Source organism: Leucopleurus acutus (assembly GCF_964270905.1).
Source record: "Leucopleurus acutus genome assembly, chromosome: 2".
Taxonomy (NCBI): domain Eukaryota; kingdom Metazoa; phylum Chordata; class Mammalia; order Artiodactyla; family Delphinidae; genus Leucopleurus; species Leucopleurus acutus.
The window spans coordinates 110,314,236-110,332,006 of record NC_139143.1 but is presented as its reverse complement, the minus strand read 5'-3'; the positions used below and the strand labels follow the sequence as shown (position 1 = coordinate 110,332,006).

The 17,771-nt window shown below is 45.3% G+C and overlaps 1 protein-coding gene across 1 annotated transcript; it reads right to left on the bottom strand.

The window, feature by feature from the left end:
* Window positions 1–4,750: 4,750 nt before the first annotated feature.
* Window positions 4,751–15,717, bottom strand: F3 (coagulation factor III, tissue factor). Its single transcript, XM_082834188.1, has 6 exons — window positions 15,572–15,717; window positions 14,378–14,489; window positions 10,306–10,496; window positions 8,097–8,275; window positions 7,081–7,240; window positions 4,751–5,741 (listed from the first exon to the last, which is right to left on the bottom strand). Exons 1-6 carry the CDS (start codon window positions 15,669–15,671, stop codon window positions 5,605–5,607), a joined length of 879 nt encoding a protein of 292 aa, XP_082690314.1. The 5' UTR covers window positions 15,672–15,717; the 3' UTR covers window positions 4,751–5,604.
* Window positions 15,718–17,771: the final 2,054 nt, after the last annotated feature.

Sequence of the window (17,771 nt, the reverse complement as noted above, 5' to 3'; positions counted from 1 at the left end):
GTGTTAGTTTCTGCTATACAGCAAAGTGAGTTAGTTATACACGTATCCATTAGAAATGTAAATTTTAAACATAAATTAATTGGCCAAACTATTTAGCCAAAGATATTTTGCCAAATGGCTTTGAATTGGGGATGCTTAAGGCAATACAAAACTCCAAGCTTTTTCAAACACATATTTATTTTTGGCATCATCCTATGTCCAAGACATTGTTTTGTGATCAAGCCTTCCGTCTTCCTGGAACACTTCTCACACTTTCTCCTCTCCCTTTCCTCCATCTGCCTGGTTAACTGTGTCCTTCAGCTGAGGTTTTAGGTAGCCCTTCCAAGTTAGATGGCCCCACGTGAGTTCCCAAAGCACCCTATACTTCCCCTATCATAATGATTACGTTCTATTATCATTACTTGTTTGACATTTTACCCTGCAAATACATGAGCTCCACAAGAGCTGAGATTATACCTGTTGTATTTTATCAAATCCAAAATGCCTGGCACATAGTAGGTGCTTAATATTAGAATAAATGAATGAATTCAAATGCATAAGCATGGTTCTTGCCAGAAAAATTACCATCTAGAAAGGGGCCATAACAGGTAAAGATCTGTACAATCCTAAGGGTGGTAAGAAAGAATTGTGAGAATGCAGTAAGGAGGTAGGAAGAGTGCACTGGGAATACGGGAGAGGAAAGCTCCTGGGTGAGATCCAGGAATTATTATCCAGTCTTGAAGGATGGGTAGGTAGAAGCAGGGCACATGAATCGGTGAGATTGAGACAGGAAAGCTTTTGGTCTTTAGAAAGCTGTGGATTAAAGCAGAGGTCCTCAAAGTATTGTCTTAGTGAATGTGTGGTATTTACAGTATGATCATGGCTCTGCTTTTATTTTGGCCTGGATTAATAACTTGCTAAAATTTAAGTTTAATAAATGGCAACTTCTTGTCAAGGCTGTGCAGTTCTATCCGTTGGTGAGGTGTCTCTTCCCTTTCTCCACCTCACTTCCCCTACCCTGCCTTTGTGGAATCAGAAGAGTGGGCTAAATGATTGGGGAAAGCACAGAGCACAGAGCTTCAGTGTGCATATAAATCACCTGGAAAATGCAGATTCTGGTTCAGTAGGTCGGGGGTGGGGTCCGAGAATTTCCATCTCTAACTACCTCTCAAGTGATGCTCAAACGCTGTCCCGAGACCACACTTTAAGTAGCAGGATCTGGGGTGGAGCTCTAGCTGTGGACTAAAGAGACCATCACAGGTGGAGTTGCAGCAACTTGGAGGAGGTTCTCTGGTTCAGTGATTCTGGCCACCCCCCCCCCACCATGTTCCTTCATTCTTAATCATTCACAGGTGTTTTGGGTTTTATTTACTATTCCTTTGCTTTTGCAATCCAGTTCGTGAATTCTGGTTAAGTTGCGATCCTCCTCAGGAACTGAAGGTGGCACCGCAATCTTAGTCATTAAAGGACGCTTCCACCCTAAATGCCGTTATGCAGAGGAAAAGCATTTTCCTGCCCCTCTGAATGTTTCTTATTCTCTGGCCTGATACATGCTTAGAGAAGACAAGTTTCTTTGCAGATGGAGCATAGTTTTCCAGGGATTTTTGAAAATCAGGCTGGATTAAGATTATGTCAAAACCTTTTTTCTTAAAGCTTTTTTAGAACCCTGTTTTAAATGTTTATTAAATTTTGTATATTCAAGATGAATTGCAATTTCTGTTACAAAATTCCTGGATTGTTTTGAAGTATTTTCATTTCTCCCAGAGAAAGTGTTGCCTTTCAGCTGTTAATTATTCATGCTCTGTCTAATGAATACATAATCATGGAATTTAGGCTAAAAGAGATTGAAGAGCTTTCAACCAATTAGCTCACTTGACAAAAGAGAAAACAGGCTCCCCAATTTTGCTGAAGTTCTCTTGAAAGAGTTTCGGTACGTTGCAACAGAAAAAATCCTAACAGACCCATATATGACAGACCTTCCAGTGCAGCTAAAGACAGAGGATCTTGTCTGTGCTTTATGTATTCTTAATTTGATTTTGGCTTCACAGCAAGCTGCTTTCTGACCTCTCCCAGGACTAGGAATGCCCCATTTGTGTCTAGAGCTACTTGTAGTCTCTCACTGCAGTAGATTATAGATTAAGCCAGTGGTTCTGAAACTTTACTGGGCATTAGAATCACTTGAAGGGCTTCTTGTTAAAATGCAGATTTCTAATTCAGTAAGTCTGAGGTCAGGGTTGTGAATTTGAATGTCTAACAAGCTCTCAGGTGATGCTAATTCTTATTCCATCACCTGAGATGCAGGACCACACTTTGAGAACCATCAGATTAGGCTAACATTGGGGCTACATGTTTCTTCATTATGTTCATCAAGAAAGAGAGCATCCCAACATTCCCACAAAGAGCGCTGAGATTCACCCTTCCTAGACCAAGTTAGGGCATGTGATTACCCCTAAACCAGTTTCTGCAGTCATGAGGAAGGAATGTGCTGAATGGCAAAGCCAGAATCACCTCTGTCTGCAGTTGAAAAGCAGGGCTGTGGGAAAGAAGAACTAGAGTCCACTATAAGTGTGTGGTATGAATGAAAGTCACCTTGTAACAATCACAAAGCTTCACAGGCAACCACCGAAGAAAAATAACACATGCTAAATACACGTGTCTTAGAACAGGTCAAAACTGCATTTGGTAATGAGTTTATTTACTATTTGATAGAATTGTTCCTTTGTTTGAGACAAGTCCTTAGGTTATTGGCTCTCAGCTGTAACTAAGGTAAAATGTCTTTGGATTTCACAAGTATTAGTCTCTTATATGTAAGTCAAACTTGGTTAATAATTTAAGATGGTAAAAATCTGTCTTCAAAGCATGAACGTTTAGTTTACTAACAGTTAGCTTTATGGGATACTTTTAAAGACCAGGATAAATAGTGAAGTATAATTTGGCCCACTGGAGGGCAGTAGTTTCTGGATACCAGCCAACAATTTAGAGTATGGTTTTCTGCTCCAGTGCTAATTATGATGTTGATTTGAGCAGCAGCTCTTTAGTCTCAGCGATAAGGGCGGGGGTGGAAACCTGAGTCATGGTTAAAATGTGCAATATTGAAGCTTCACGATCATTGCAGTGCAGCTTCGTTTGGATCTGTAATGAATTCCTTCCCTGTGAACAGCCAGACACCTCATTACTACCCAGACCTGCTTTCACTCTGCCAGTACTTTCTTTAGTGGGACCATTCAAGTTCCTTAGATTATGAGGCCATGGAATTGCATAATGCTGTACTTATTCCTAGCCGAGAATAGAGCAGCCTGATGGAACCACCCAGTCAGATACCCTCTCTGGGAGCTTGTTCTACCCCCATGCACTAAGCTCTTTGTCCTGGTTAGCCCCATGTGAGCAGGAATTCAAGATAACAGCCAAAGCATACTTCTTTGGGGACATGCTCCCATGCCAACCTCTCTTTTGTTGACTCTGCTGCAAATGCATGCCCTTTCTCTGGCTTGAATGCCACTCCAGCATTGACACAGACTGGCAAACAACCCATCAGAACCAGCCAATAAACCAACCACTGGTCTGTTTCCCTTAATTTCTCCAAAATATATTTTTTTCAGGCTGCCATCTTTCTGAGGACCTGAAAGGTTGTTTGGCCCCATTCTTTCTAAAAATGTGGTGTTATACCTAACATTTCATGTTTAGATTTTTATTGACAATGCTTTGAACTCTTTGGAGCAAAGGAACAAAATGCACTTAATTCATGAACAGCTGGACAGTGAGCTGAGTCTTGGCTTTCAGTGCTTACTAAGTGTCTCCTTGGCGGGACCATGTCCAAGCGGGGGTGGCCTCTGGAAGCCTTTCTCAGGCCGCACTGGCCCAGCCTTCCACAACAGGAGGCAAACACGGCTGGGCTCAACCAGGTGCCAGGAGGCTCATTTTCATCTCTACTTAGAATCCTCTTTCAGTGCAGTTGTGGGATCAAGACTGTTCTGCTAGATTTTATTTGCATTTGAATGGAGAACTCACTATTTCTACATTCTAGACGAAGTGAAGTAGTTCGACTCAGCCATGTCTAAGAGCCCACTGGTACGGTCACCCTCAAGGAGCAGCAGACGGTGACCCCATCCTGTCCACAAAGAGCTCTCAACCTAGTTTGCTTCTAATAACTCTAGAAACTCCACTTCTCTCTCTCCTTATCTTACATTGTCCTTTTATCAAATTTTCTTTCAATAATCTGAAGAATTTTTCTTCTGTTCTCCTCTCCAACCCTCATCTGCAACTCAAACTGATGCCCATGGGAAGGTCTCTCTCCCGCTAAGCCTGCAGTAGATGGTATAAAATCCTCCCTTCCCTGGAAACCATACACCCCTGCCCGTTGCTGTGTGACTCGTGGTGCCTCCTGGCAGGCAGAGTGTTATCAGGCTTGGTCATATGTCTTGCTTAGGCCAGTGGCATGTGACCAGAAGTGACACTGAGCCACTCTGGAGTGGAAGTTTTAGGAGGAGGCTTAAACCTTGAAGACATGGCTGCCCGTTCTACTAGTTTTTTGCTTTTCCCTCTGCCCTGATCCAAATAGGGGCTTCACCTTTGGTTTTGGTCCTAGAATGAGAAGACATTAAGAAGAGCTGTAGTCAATCCACAGCCACCAAACTGTAAGTGTAATGTAAAGATACCATTGTCATAAGCCACTGAGAATTCCAGGGTCATTTGTTACTGCAGCAGAGCCAACTAATACAAAGGCCAAACCATAAATAATAACTAAATAAGATAAATAAGATATAATAAATAGTCACAATCCCCAGTTACCTTTATTTATATAAAAGTATATTAAATAAATAATCTCAATATATACAAACAATATTACCTCTATAAATAGAAAATCCCCATATATAAAACCTTTTTTCAAATTATAAATATGTACAATGTTGACCATAAAGTGTGAAGTACCTTAAATCTTAAACTCTATGTAATTTGTTGGTATAGTAGTCTTATAAAAATACAGCTATCTGTCAAGTGTTTCATCAACAGCATTTAAGTCAGTTAAAGTGCTAAACTGTAATGCATGTTATGAATGTGCCCCAAATACAAGTCTTCTGCTTTTAACACATTCATATAAATGTTGTTTGCTAATTGTTTCGAACCTCCAAAAGTACTCAAAAAAAAAAAAAAACCCTAAACACCATATTACAAAAGGACAGACATACGTTAGAAAGTCCACCCAGTTTCCATTTTACTCTCCCACATGGTTTGAAGTCGGCCTCTCAAAAGTTCTCCAAAAATCCACCCAGGATTTTTTAGGGCATTTGTTCATTTGTTTTTCCTTAGATGATCTGGCTTCAACTTGAGTGTAGAAAATATACAGTCTAGAGCATGATATGTGCAAAAGGTGCTGCAGCATTAAAATAGAAATTTAAAAAACTTGGAATTGTTTGTACCGCTCATTACGTCCCAAAGTGTCTAATGCTGATGTTGAAACCAGAATGCTAATCGTGAGAACAGGTCAGATAAGAGCTTTCTTTGAGCCCAAGGGTCTCTAAGCTTCAAACACTCATTTGTGTTTCCATGTGTTCTACTGCCTTAAATGTTCTTGGTCACAGTGCAACACGAGTTCTGCAGAGTTGGCAGATCCAAGAGCAGGATCTTTCATGCAACATTGAGGGGCAAGCTCTCCTTCCCACTTCGCCCTGCTCTCGCCTTCCTGCACTTATACAGAGACACAGACAGGACGATGATGAAGATGATGACCACAAGCACCACTGCTACAACGATGAAGGGCATTTCTGAAAAATAAAAGGTACCAAGTCAACTCAGAGAGAGAGCTTGAATCCCATTTATCAGTGGGCAGAACTGAAGGCATAACCCCAAATTACACCATCCTGCTTTTGCGTAACTTGAAATTTCTTTCCTGCGCTCTTTCCACCACAACACATTTCGATTAGGAAAGAATCTGTCAAACCCTAGATGTTTGCGGGCAATTGACAATGGTGAAAACGATTTAATAAACTGGATAATGCTCACAGTCTAGAAAGATGCAGGAAGATGGAAGCAAGAACGGCTGTTAGAAACAAGTGGCTGAAAATGATGCTGAGTTTGGTGGCAACGATTATAGAAGCTGAACTCTCAGTGCAAAGAGAGATGCAGAGCACTACCAAAACTCAAGTAAAGAAGAGATGATAACTGGTTGGGGCAATAAGAAGGCTTCCTGGTGGAGGTGGCATTTGAAATGATTCTCAAAGGACCCAATTCAGCAGATAGAGAAGAGGCAGGGGAAGCAGCGATCTAGGTGTGCATGAAGTCAGAGAGCAGCGGAACTCAAGCTGGCTTTAGGAGGATGGACCTGAGGGCTGTGGGTATGAGGGCCCAGACGGTGCAGAACCAGAGGGAAAGAGAGCCCTTTCCTTCTGTCAGTGTCAATAAACGGGAGGGAATTTTAAAAGTGTTTTTAAAAGGCTTAAATTACATCTTAACAAGGCACTAGGTCATTATTGCTATCCTTTGACTTTTTGTTCCCAAAAGTACTCAGAGCACTACCTGCTCAAGCCTGGTGGGAGATTCCTGGGCTCTCACCCTCACGCACGTGTCTGAGCCTCCATGGCATCTCCAAATAAGATCCACTCCTCACTTGGTGTCAGGGCCCTGGTGTGGCACATAATGTACACACACACGTGCCGGCCAGGGACACACACATGCACGTGGTATACCTGATAGACTCAGTCCCTTCCCTTCGTGGGTTAAAACCTTTGTGGCAACAGCCCACAGTAGGTGCTCATAAATGTGCATCAGGTGCTGCTGCACCTGGTCCAGAAGCTCCCCCCAAGCTCCCCAAATCAGAATTTAAGTATGAAGAAATGCTCAGAGAAATCTGCATTTGATGCTAAATCCTAAACATGTACCATGGGCCCAGGGCTCAGCAGAGAGCTTAGCGCATGGTACGTGCTCAGAAAAACACTTGCTAATTAATACAAGGGAACAACATAGAAACATCTCTAAATGCCTAAAATTATGAGTACCCCCAAAACCACAAAAAACCAAGGCAGTTTTCCCCTGAAGAAAGTACATCCTCGTCCTGGAAGGCACCCCTCCCTCCCTCCCAGATGGATCAGGGGTAGAGCCACTCACCCGTGGACAGAACTTTCTCTTGGCTGGTACACTCGATGGGACTTTCTGGACTCTTCTGGTTAGCTCTTCGTGATGGAATCACTGCTTGAACATTGAAACAGTAGTTTTCTCCTTCATCCACATCAATCAGAAACTCATCAGTGTTCGTCGTGGCCTTTTTCTGTTAAAAGATAGAGTCCTTTATTCATCTGGGCTCCGGGAATTCTGCCCCCTTTACTAAGTCACTGTGGTAGTTAAAGCCTACATGGACACATCTGACATAAAGGATTGGAAGTGAGTTGGCTCATCAAGTTCCCCCGATAACTGCTAAGGATGTTTTTTCCCCAAGGATGAAGATATCCAGTTTGGGCACATCCAACCCAGTTTTTAGCCCCTTTAGAAGGTATCTGGGGCTTCCCTGGTGGTGCAGTGGTTGAGAATCTGCCTGCCAATGCAGGGGACATGGGTTCGAGCCTTGGTCCGGGAAGATCCCACATGCCGCGGAGCAACTAGGCCCATGAGCCACAACTACTGAGCCTGCACGTCTGGAGCCTGTGCTCCGCAACAAGAGAGGCCACGATAGCGAGAGGCCCGCGCACCGTGATGAAGAGTGGCCCCCGCTCGCCGCAACTAGAGAGAGCCCACGCACAGAAACGAAGACCCAACACAGCCAAAAATTAACTAATTAATTAATTTTAAAAAAGATATCTGCAGTAAAGGAAAATAGGAATGAAGTATTAACTGTTGAATGGAAAACAAATCTTGTCTCTGGGATCCTCCGTAGAGGAAGAAATGAGGAAGCTGGTGGGAACCTTGGAGATGACTGGTCCAGCCCCCTGGCTGAGGAACCTGAGTATCCGAGGAGGCCCTGACCAAGGCAGCTGGAAGTCACAGGTAAAACCAGGACAGCGGCCCCTCCCACTCCGCCACCCTGTCCTCTCAACCACCCGCTCTGATATTTGAGTTGGAAAAGAAGTAGGCTGTAAAATCAAGGATCTACAATTTAAAAGGAGTCATAAAAACAAAAGAGCGCTCACCTTTCCTGTACTTGAAGCTCTCCAGTAATAAAGTATATAATTCAAGTCCTTGCCAAAAACGTCGCGGAGGCTTAGGAATGTGCCGCTCACTCTGACTAAGGTACGTGCATCTTGTACGGTCACATTCAGTTCTGTCCCAGCTTGTTCAAAACTCCGAATTGTTGGCTGTCCAAGGTTTGCTAAAACACAGAAAATGAGCTTTGTTGGAATCAAAGAATTCTAGACAACGTAGAATCCCATTAATCACGGTTAATAACAACTTGGTCATCCCTCATGAAACAGCTCATAGAACCAACTCCCTAGCCCCAGAGCTGGGCCCCGAGACGTTCTACAGCAGTGCTGTCCAGCGGAAATGTAGTGGGAGCCACAGATGTCACCTTAAGTTTCCTTGGAGTCACATTAGAAAACGTAAAAAGGAACAGGTGAAGTTAATCTTAATAATATATTTCTTTTAACCCCATATGGCTAGAATATTATCATTTTAACATTTAATCAGTATAAAAACTTTTGGAGATCTTTCTCAAAATCCAGCGTGTAGGGCTTCTCTGGTGGCGCGCGGTGGTTGAGAGTCCGCCTGCCGATGCAGGGGACGCGGGTTCGTGTCCCGGTCCGGGAGGATCCCACATGCCGCGGAGCAGCTGGGCCCGTGAGCCATGGCCGCTGAGCCTGGGCGTCCAGAGCCTGTGCTCCGGAACGGGAGAGGCCACAGCAGTGAGAGGCCCGCGTGCCGCAGAAAGAAAAAAAAAAAAAAAAATCCAGCGTGTATTTTACACTTAGGGCATTAGCCATATCTCAGGTGCTCAGCAGCCACATGTGGTTAACCAAACAGCTGCATAAGGTTCCAGATCTTACATACAATAAAGTAGAGGCTGTGGGAAAGCCCAAGAAATGTCTGTCCTTGGTACCTCAAGGAACCAGTTTTAACCACCAGGTCTCTTTGATGGCTCGATTATCTCATGTGCTTTGGTTGAGGGACAGTAAAACAAATCCCGATAACTTAACAGGAACTATATGCAAGTATGTCTGTGTGTGAGCACATGCAAAAACATAAACTATTTTCCCTCTTGCACCGAAAAAGGATTTGCAGTGGCTGACAAAAAACTCAAGAACTATAAAAAGGAATCATGAGGATGCTGCCAGTGGAGGGAGAATAAATGTCAATGACCCTGCAGTTACTGCAGGTGGCTGTGGGTAGGGTCGCTACTCTAGCTAAGTGCTGGGAGAGGCACACAGGTAGAAGCACTAGGGGAGTTTGAAGACGGGCTCTGGCACACGGGGGCTCAGGGCAGGCAGCCAGATTCACCTGGGGTGAGGCTGGGCCTATTTCCACCCTCAAAGTAGGTGCTAAGGGGAAAGGCGGCTGCCTGTCCCTCTGGCCCCTTCTCTCCATCCCTGCTTTGAGAAACTCCCCTCTGGGTGTCAGAAGGGTAAATATAAAAGCACCAATAACACAACACTTTCATTCCAAGTCGTCTTGCTAGAGCAGCTGATTTCACTCTTCTCAATGTGCTACATGTGTTTATTTAAAATACCTAGTTCAGAACCATAGCCGTGACAAAAAATTTACGTCTCCTACTTGGCAGGAATCCTCTGCTCTCCCTTAGTAGACGCTCAAGTCAGTTTACTGGGCCAAAGGCTGGGGAGAAAAGCATTCTGCGTTTTCAAGACCAGCATGAAGGAAGCAGGATGGGAGCTGGCCCGGCAAGTGGCAGCACATCACAGGACTCAGATCACGGTCAAGCGATTAGAAAGGTCAGCAAGCCCGATGATGAGATTGGAGGGAGACGGAACTCTCCCCATGGACTCGTGACCATCTGTGAAAAACCCTCAACTGGGACTTCTGAAAATTCAGAAGTGAGGTATATAGAATCTCCTAAATATATATGGGGAAATACTGGAACCCCAGGCTTAGTGAATTTCCTACTCCCTGCCCCTCATCCAGCCAGTTACTGGTAGGGTCTGGGGACAGACTGGTGGAGAAACCTACTTGATGACATTGTTATCAACTCCAAAGTTCACGTTCCGTGAACCTCCTGCCACATCCAGAATGAGCGAAGAGGCCTGTGGCACTTACCAGTCTCTGAGAAAGAAGACGTGTTTATGGATAAATATTTTCTTACGTCATGGCTCCTAAGGGTCACAAGCTCACAAGAATATTCAGAGGTTTTTAAAACAAGAATGAACGGTTACTACAAACCGAGCTACTTACTCTCTAAGTAAGGTGTGAACTCCGGGGAGTTGGTAAACGGAGGCTCCCCAGTAGAACCGATGGCATCCAATGGGTAGGAAAAGACCCGGGCCAAGTATGTCTCTTTGACGTTTTTCACGATCTCATCGGTGACGTCACACTCTGTGTCTGTTGTGTAGAAGCATTTGTTTTTCCAATTTCCTAATCTAGAGCTGAAGGAAGAGAAATGGAACATTATGATTTGCATCCAACAAGACAAACTGGTTTCTGGCTGGGGTGCCTTGTTACGATAGCAGCTTCCCACAAGCGATCCCGAGGAGGCGTTTGGTACGCTGAGCACTTCAGATGAGTTTGAATCCTCACAGCAACCTGCGGGTGGCTCTGTAATTGTCTCTGTTCTTACAAGTAAGGCAATGGAGGCAAAGGGAGACTGGGTGACCAGCTCCACGTCACACAGCTGGATTTTGAGCCAGACAGCAATTGACTACTGGGTCTGTGCTCTGAACCGTTCTGTTAAATATCTTCCTTAAAATGTAGATGATTTGTCATGACTATGTGGGATAAAGGGCAATTTTCCATCAAGACCCAATTATTTATTACAGTCCACTTATTATATTCTGTGTACCACATTCTATGTTCTATGTAATATATTCTATCTTATTACATTCTATTGTGACCATTCTTGGTGTGGTTATTTAACAGTTATTGAATCTACTATAAGCCAGGCACTGTACTGGACCCTCAGCCATGTTACTTTGTTTGGTATAATCCTTCCAAGAAGGTATTGGATCTTCCTCACATATGAGGACCCTGAAGCACAGAGCTGCTAGGTAACTTGTACAAGGTCTCACAGCTTATGCGGTGAGAGCTGGGTCTGTTCCTCTCATTATACGACATGCCCCCCTCACTTTCACAAGATGTGCTGTCAAAAACTATAGAGCAACAATACAGGTGGTTATCTGTCAAAGTCTGAGACTAAGAGACAGATCTGACGAAAGACAGAGCTTTCTTTTGTAAGATGTCATTGAAGAGGAAATGATTTAAAGTACTGCCAAAAATGAAAGTATCCTGAAATGATATAAAGAGCTTCTAAAAATGAAATTATTCTACAGAACCAAGACAATTCCTAGACAAATGTCACTGCAGCTGGATCCACACACATCTGTCCCACATAAGTTGACAGCTACCCTGACCTTCCCCATCATCAACCACTAGCGTTCCCTACCCTTCATTCAAGGCCACGTTCCAATCCCACCTTCTGCAGGAATCTCCAGATCTCCTTGCTCAGAATTGATCTTTCCCTTCCCCATCCCCCAGCACTGACATCTCATTAAAGCACTTAAGGTGAGGGTGGTACCAGGGCTCCACACCCTTGTGCTCCCCCATCACGCAGTGGGGCTTTAGGGCTTGCACATGGCCAGGCCTTGCTGGATATTAGATGGTTTACATTTCCAGGTTGAACCGGGGGAAAACAAGCTGCCATATGGATTCAGTTGTCTAAATCCAGGCATGAGAACCACAAATAAGTATTTTTTTAAAAGTCTGAACTAAGTAATCGGGCTAAGAAGGTGTGAGTAAACACACTCTTGGTCCTTAAATTCACAAAGATTGATATAGAAATATCAGTTTACATACTCTTAGATTTCTCTAATTTTCTGTGATAAAAGTAGAGACGCAGTCTTAATTCCAGAATGACCAGAATGCATTTTTTTAAATTACATCATTTCTATTTTAAAAAGTGAATGAGAACCTGATGATTCTTCTCCACTGCTATGGCAAACAAATGGTTCAGATAACAAGAGCAACACTGCTGGGTGCTGAGGCTATACTCTGTCTGAGAGATAGCATTTGGTTCCTTCCAGCTCACAGTAGCAACCACAGTCCTCTGACAAAATTTAGCACAAGCAACTAAATCATCAAAAGTAATAAAGCCATGAAGTGCTGTGAACAGGTTAGGAAGGGGCAATTCTGCAGTTCATTTCCTCTGAATGCTATAATCAGCATGAACAATATAAACGCCTCCAAGGTTCCTCTGGGTATTGCAAAATCTCCTGATTTGGAAATAATAAAAGTTCCGCCTGAACTTCTAAAAAATCCCAACAGAATCCAGACTCACCAATTAAGAAGCAAGTTGATTTCTACAAGCTTGGGGAGTTCTGTTTTAGAATTCAGAACGTTTCATGGAATCAATACTACAAGGGATGGTCGGTGCTAAGGCTTGAGCCAGTAACACTTTGCAACCACCGGTGAACATTTCCAAAGGGGAAAAAGGCAGTTGGCGCTCCAAGGAGGGGCTTCAGACACAGCAGCGGCACCCTGTGTTTGAGGACTGGCTGGTGGTGAGGTGGGTGGGTCAGGAGGAGCAGCAGGTTAAGACGCTTTCTCTAGGGAAAGAAACCGGGAGGGAGGAAGGCGCACTGAGGAGACCAGTGGGAATGACTTTCTTTCCTCCTCCCGGCTTTGGAGCCCCACATCAGACCCGAGGGAGACCCACTGAGGGGTGGTGGTGCGCGTCGCTGGGTAGACCGTGGTACCGGACCCTGCTGGGCGAGCCCCATCAGCGCAGTCATGAATAAGTCCCTCACCTTCCCAGGGCCAGTTTCCTCTTCTATAAAATGATTGCTACGGTCCCTTCACCCAGGAATCCCATTTACCCGTGGGCTGGTCGCCGAAGAGTGCGGGTCTCCGGCAGGGGCGAGGGACCGCTCACACGTCCTCCAGCACAGGTGTGGAGACGGCCGGTGCGGCGGGAACCACCCCCAGCCCGGGTCCGCGGGCGCCCTCAAGAGGCAGCTCTGCACTAGGATGTTTGCACAAGGGGACTGCGTCCACTTATGTAACAACAGCCGTGCAAAGTCCAAGAACTTTGAGTTGACAAAGGTTTATGTTTCAAAAGCTGGTAACTCAGAAATATGTTTCCTCGTGTTCACCAAACTTAATATATTTCGGAGGTAAGCATTCCTCCTAAAATCTTATTTTCACTACCCAGAAGGAAAGCATCTACTAAGGTAAACTTCAGCTCTGTATCAGTGGAATTACTAACTCTCAACCAGTAGAATCTGATTTGACAAGTTTGACCATAATAGTAATTATTACCTCGAGTTATGAAATTCCTTTAAATCTTTCTATGTATCTATACAAGCATGCATGCACACACAAATTCTCTTCCGTGTTGCCTTGGCAATGGTTGTCATGAAGTTGATTTTGGAAAAACAAACAAACAAACAAAAAACCACCTAAAAGCCCCACTCCATACTTAGCAGCTGCATTCCAAATGCTACAAAAGGCTTGGCACAAGCTAAACAAAATGGCAAAGCACCTTTAATTTTAGCCAGCGATACTTTTGTGCCTTTTACAAGCAGTGTTAATTTCCACAGCTGCTCTCCTCTACTTAATAAGAGCTCTACCAAGCTTCCTAGAACATTTCAGAAACCAAAAACTTGCTAAGAATATGGTGACAACCATCAAAAAGAGGACATTGAGACTGAATATGCTGAATTAGGGGCTCTTGGGGACAGCTGCCAATCAGGGATGGGGACGGATGAGCAGAGCAGCCCTGACAGCTCAGGGTGCAGACAGAGGAGTATTCCGTTCCCGCTCAGTGAGTCATGAATTTGACCCCCTCCAAGATCATGTATGCAACTGAATTTTGAATCATGAATCCAAAGATTAATGAATCAAACACTGTTTAAAGGCAATGTATACATCCAAACTCCTCCCCACCTCTTCTCTAACATGTTAAATCCCGCTAGCAGTCTAGACAGCACGGAAAAAGAGCTGTGTACTTAGATGAAATGAATTATCAGCGATCAGTGCCACCGTGGCTTGCTCAAGAAGGTTCTCCTATCCGTAGCTTATACTCCACTTACAAATTTCCCCATCATCTCCAAAAACAATTAAAACGTTCTATCAGTTTAAGGTCTGGAAATGTTGCAGGCTTGACAGAGTATGGCTCTGGCCAGCAAATTATGATGAATGCCCTCTTCTTTGTTATCCGTTAAATAATCTCATCCATCAGTCAGCTTTAAAGACATTTATATTCAGCACAGGAAACAGCAAAAATCTGATTTTTCTTTTTTGGTACCTGGCTTACCTTATCTGAACAGTGTAGACATGATTGATGGGTTTGGGTTCCCACTCCAAAATGGTCTTGAAATTAGTTGACTTCCAAGTTAAATTATATGCTACTACTACATCTGTAGTGCCTTTAAACAACAGAGAAACAGCTATTAATGTTTACATGAACTTCTCAGCACACGATTTCATGTTGATGGTATAAAACAGCTTCCCACTCCCCAACACCATCATAAACCTCACATTAATATTTTTCCAACCACAAAAGCTTTAACTGAATTATAAGAAAAAATCTGCAATTTTTTCCTAAACCCAGAATTTCCTCATGGCAAGATTGACCGGGTAATCTGAGGAAACACACAAGGATCTTGAAACCCTTGTTTGAAATTATTCATGGGGGAAGCCCTGTGATAATGACCTGGAAGCACAGCCCAGGAGCCATCAGTGGCCCAGGGTGTCCACGGCCCAACTCGGGAAGGGCAGGACTCCAGGTTCAACTTAGCAGGGAAAGCCGGCTAGGAAGGGTTTTCCATAAATTACGTTAAAGGACAAAGCCCACATGTGTAAGAAGAGTTAGGACTGCATCCAATAAAAAACCCAAACCTTGACTTTTTTCATTTGTATCTAAAATGTCTCTATACTGAAACTTCCACAGACAACCATGCAGCCGTTAAGCCTGTTAACACCGTCGGATGTATTCGGTTAGGATGCCTCATTGTTAAGGTCTGCCTGGCCAATTCTCAGCAGATCAGCCTCTGCCCTGCCCGCACACAGAACAGGCTTACAGGGCATGCACAATGTGGTGCCTGCTCCAGTCCAAGCGACATTTTGCAGGGACTGCCTCTAACGCAATCTAAAACACAGACGATCAAGATAAGACCGAGAGCCGCTTTTTATTATGGAAAGTGCATATATAATGAAGGATAACATTCAAACATTGCACGCCGACCCGTGCAGGTGAGAAGCCACGTCCCACCACCTTCAAGGTGTCGGCTCCCTGGGAAGCTCTTTTCCTAAACTTCAAGCGAGAGCCCCGAACGCACTTAGGCAACGCTGGACGCCACGAGCAAGCATCTCTAGCAGAAGGGGCGGCGGGTCCCGGGCGGGTGGCACCTCAGGGCGGCAGGGCGAGCCTGCTGCCAGCCAGGACTGTCCTCCCTCTTCCCGGTGGCGGGCCCCAGGGCTCGGGGGTGGGGGGGAGGGTGCCACTCACCTGTGGCTCCGGCCACCCGGACCAGGACCCAGCCGAATAGGAGCGCCCGAGCGACGGCGGCCTCGTAGCAGGGTACCCGGGGCCCGGTGGGGGTCGCCATGTTCACGAGCTGACGGCGAGGTCGGGAGGATTCCTTGCGCCCCGGAGGCTGGGGAGGAGGGGAGGCTGCTGAGGTTGGACTGGAGGCGCCTGGGGCTGCGGGATGGAGCAGGAGGGGCGCGAGGAACCCCGAGTCTGTGGGAGCCCGTGCCCGGCGCGCTTTAAAAAGCCCCTCGCACGCCGGCGCCTCCGCAGGCCCTACGGCCGCCCCCGCCCCTCCTCCCGACTCCCCGCCCCCAGCCAGGCTCCAGCAGCCTCCCTGGGCTGCTTCTGGCGAATCCACACCCCGGCCCCGCCTCCTCCCAGTAGGAAACTCCGAAACCCTGCAGGGGCTGATTCACCCGTGATTCAATCGGCCGTCAAGCGCGAGTGTCCTTCGGCCACTGGCGGCTCCAGGTGCTGAGGGGAACCAGAGTCCCAGCCGCCCAGACCCCCTGACTCCCAGCTCTGGCCCTCAGGCCAGCGACCCAGATGTCCGCCTGAATGGGCGGCAGGTCTGTTGGGAAGGAAAAGGTGGCGGTTGGAAGGAGTTCGAGGTGGAGGAGAGGGAACCCTCCCTTCCATTTGGCGATACAGTGTCCCCGCCAGCGGGAGCGCAGTACTTACCGAGTTTAATAGAAAGTACTGGCTCCGGGCTCCTCTCCGGCCCCCAGGGCATTTCCCCGGGCGCTTTGCGCGCGTCAGGCTGAGCCTTGGAATCTGCAGCCAAGTAACAGCGTGACGAGGAGCAGAGCCCTCTCCTAGCTGTGATTTCGGCTTTCGCCCCGAAGGCAATGATACCTGGCTCGCCTACCTCCCCGGGCCCTTAGCCTGGGTGCATCCTATGAGATGGTGCCAATGCAGGTGCTTCTACGGGTCCGAAGTTCAGTGAGCTCAGGCACAACCCAGCCCACCTCGGGTTAGTGACCGAGGAAGAACTGCCCCAAATCTAGCACTTTGCCTCTGGGAGAATTCCAAGGTGACATCTGCCGCCGTTGAAGAAGACGTTTGCGGGACTGAGCTCTGCTCAAGTATAAAGAAACCAAAAATGAAATTTAAAAATATAGTCAGACTTAAGCTTTGGTTTTTCTGAATTTTCTGGCTTCCTCTTCTGGGCTTTGCTGTAAAGTTGTCAGGCAGGAGAATGTTAACTCTTATTCTACTGAGCGGCTCTGTAGGCGTTCTTGTCAAAGTATTGCCGTCATTTTTTACTGTACTCTGTAGTTGCCTCCTCGACAGACTGGAGAGTTTTTAGGAGAGTGGAGTCTGTTTTCTCTCTCTTTCTCTCCCAGTTTTTTTCTAGGGAAATTAGCCTCGCACTTTAGTGCACACTCTATACACATTTCCATATAGCCTGCTGAGCCGTAGCATTACACTTATTTTAAAAGAAATGAAACTTTGCAAAATTAAATTTTCCCCCTTTCCTTGAACTGAAATAGCACATCCAGGTTTAGCTCTTGTAGTCCTTCCTTCCTGGAGGCTGAAAGCTGCACTTGCTGGTTTCCTCTTTGAGTTCTCCTCCAACTCTAAAACAAAATTTATATTTGCAAAACTAAGCCATGCAATCCTCCTTTTTGCAGTCTCTGGCCGGAGTCATTTTTCCTAACAGATCTTTAGCCACACATGGGTTGTGATTCTTTGTGCTCTGGAGTTGAAGGTAGCTGGGAGAAAATGTTACACTTCAATCAAGTGCCTTACAAGACCCAAGGAATTGTTGCTCTGTCTGCAGAGTAATTGATTGTATTTGGAGCCACTGACTGTCCTGAAATCATAAAGGGCTTTAAACAATCAGCATTGTTTAAATTGTCAAGATCAGCAGTTTGATAAGAAAAATATGTTTAACATTATATTGTGATACCAAAGGTGCCATAAATGTTGACAAAGTAGAAGAATATTTATTTTGCATATTCACTAAAGTTATCAGGCAGGAAAGAGAAGAATTTGTCGGGTGTTAGCATAGGGTTTTGAGTGAATATAGAATGACATTCTTTAAGATTTGAAAAATGCACAATAGCCAGGACATGGAAGCGACCTGAGTGTCCATCGACAGATGAATGGATAAAGAAGATGTGACACATATATACAATGGAATATTAGCCATAAAAAGAAACGAAATTGAGTT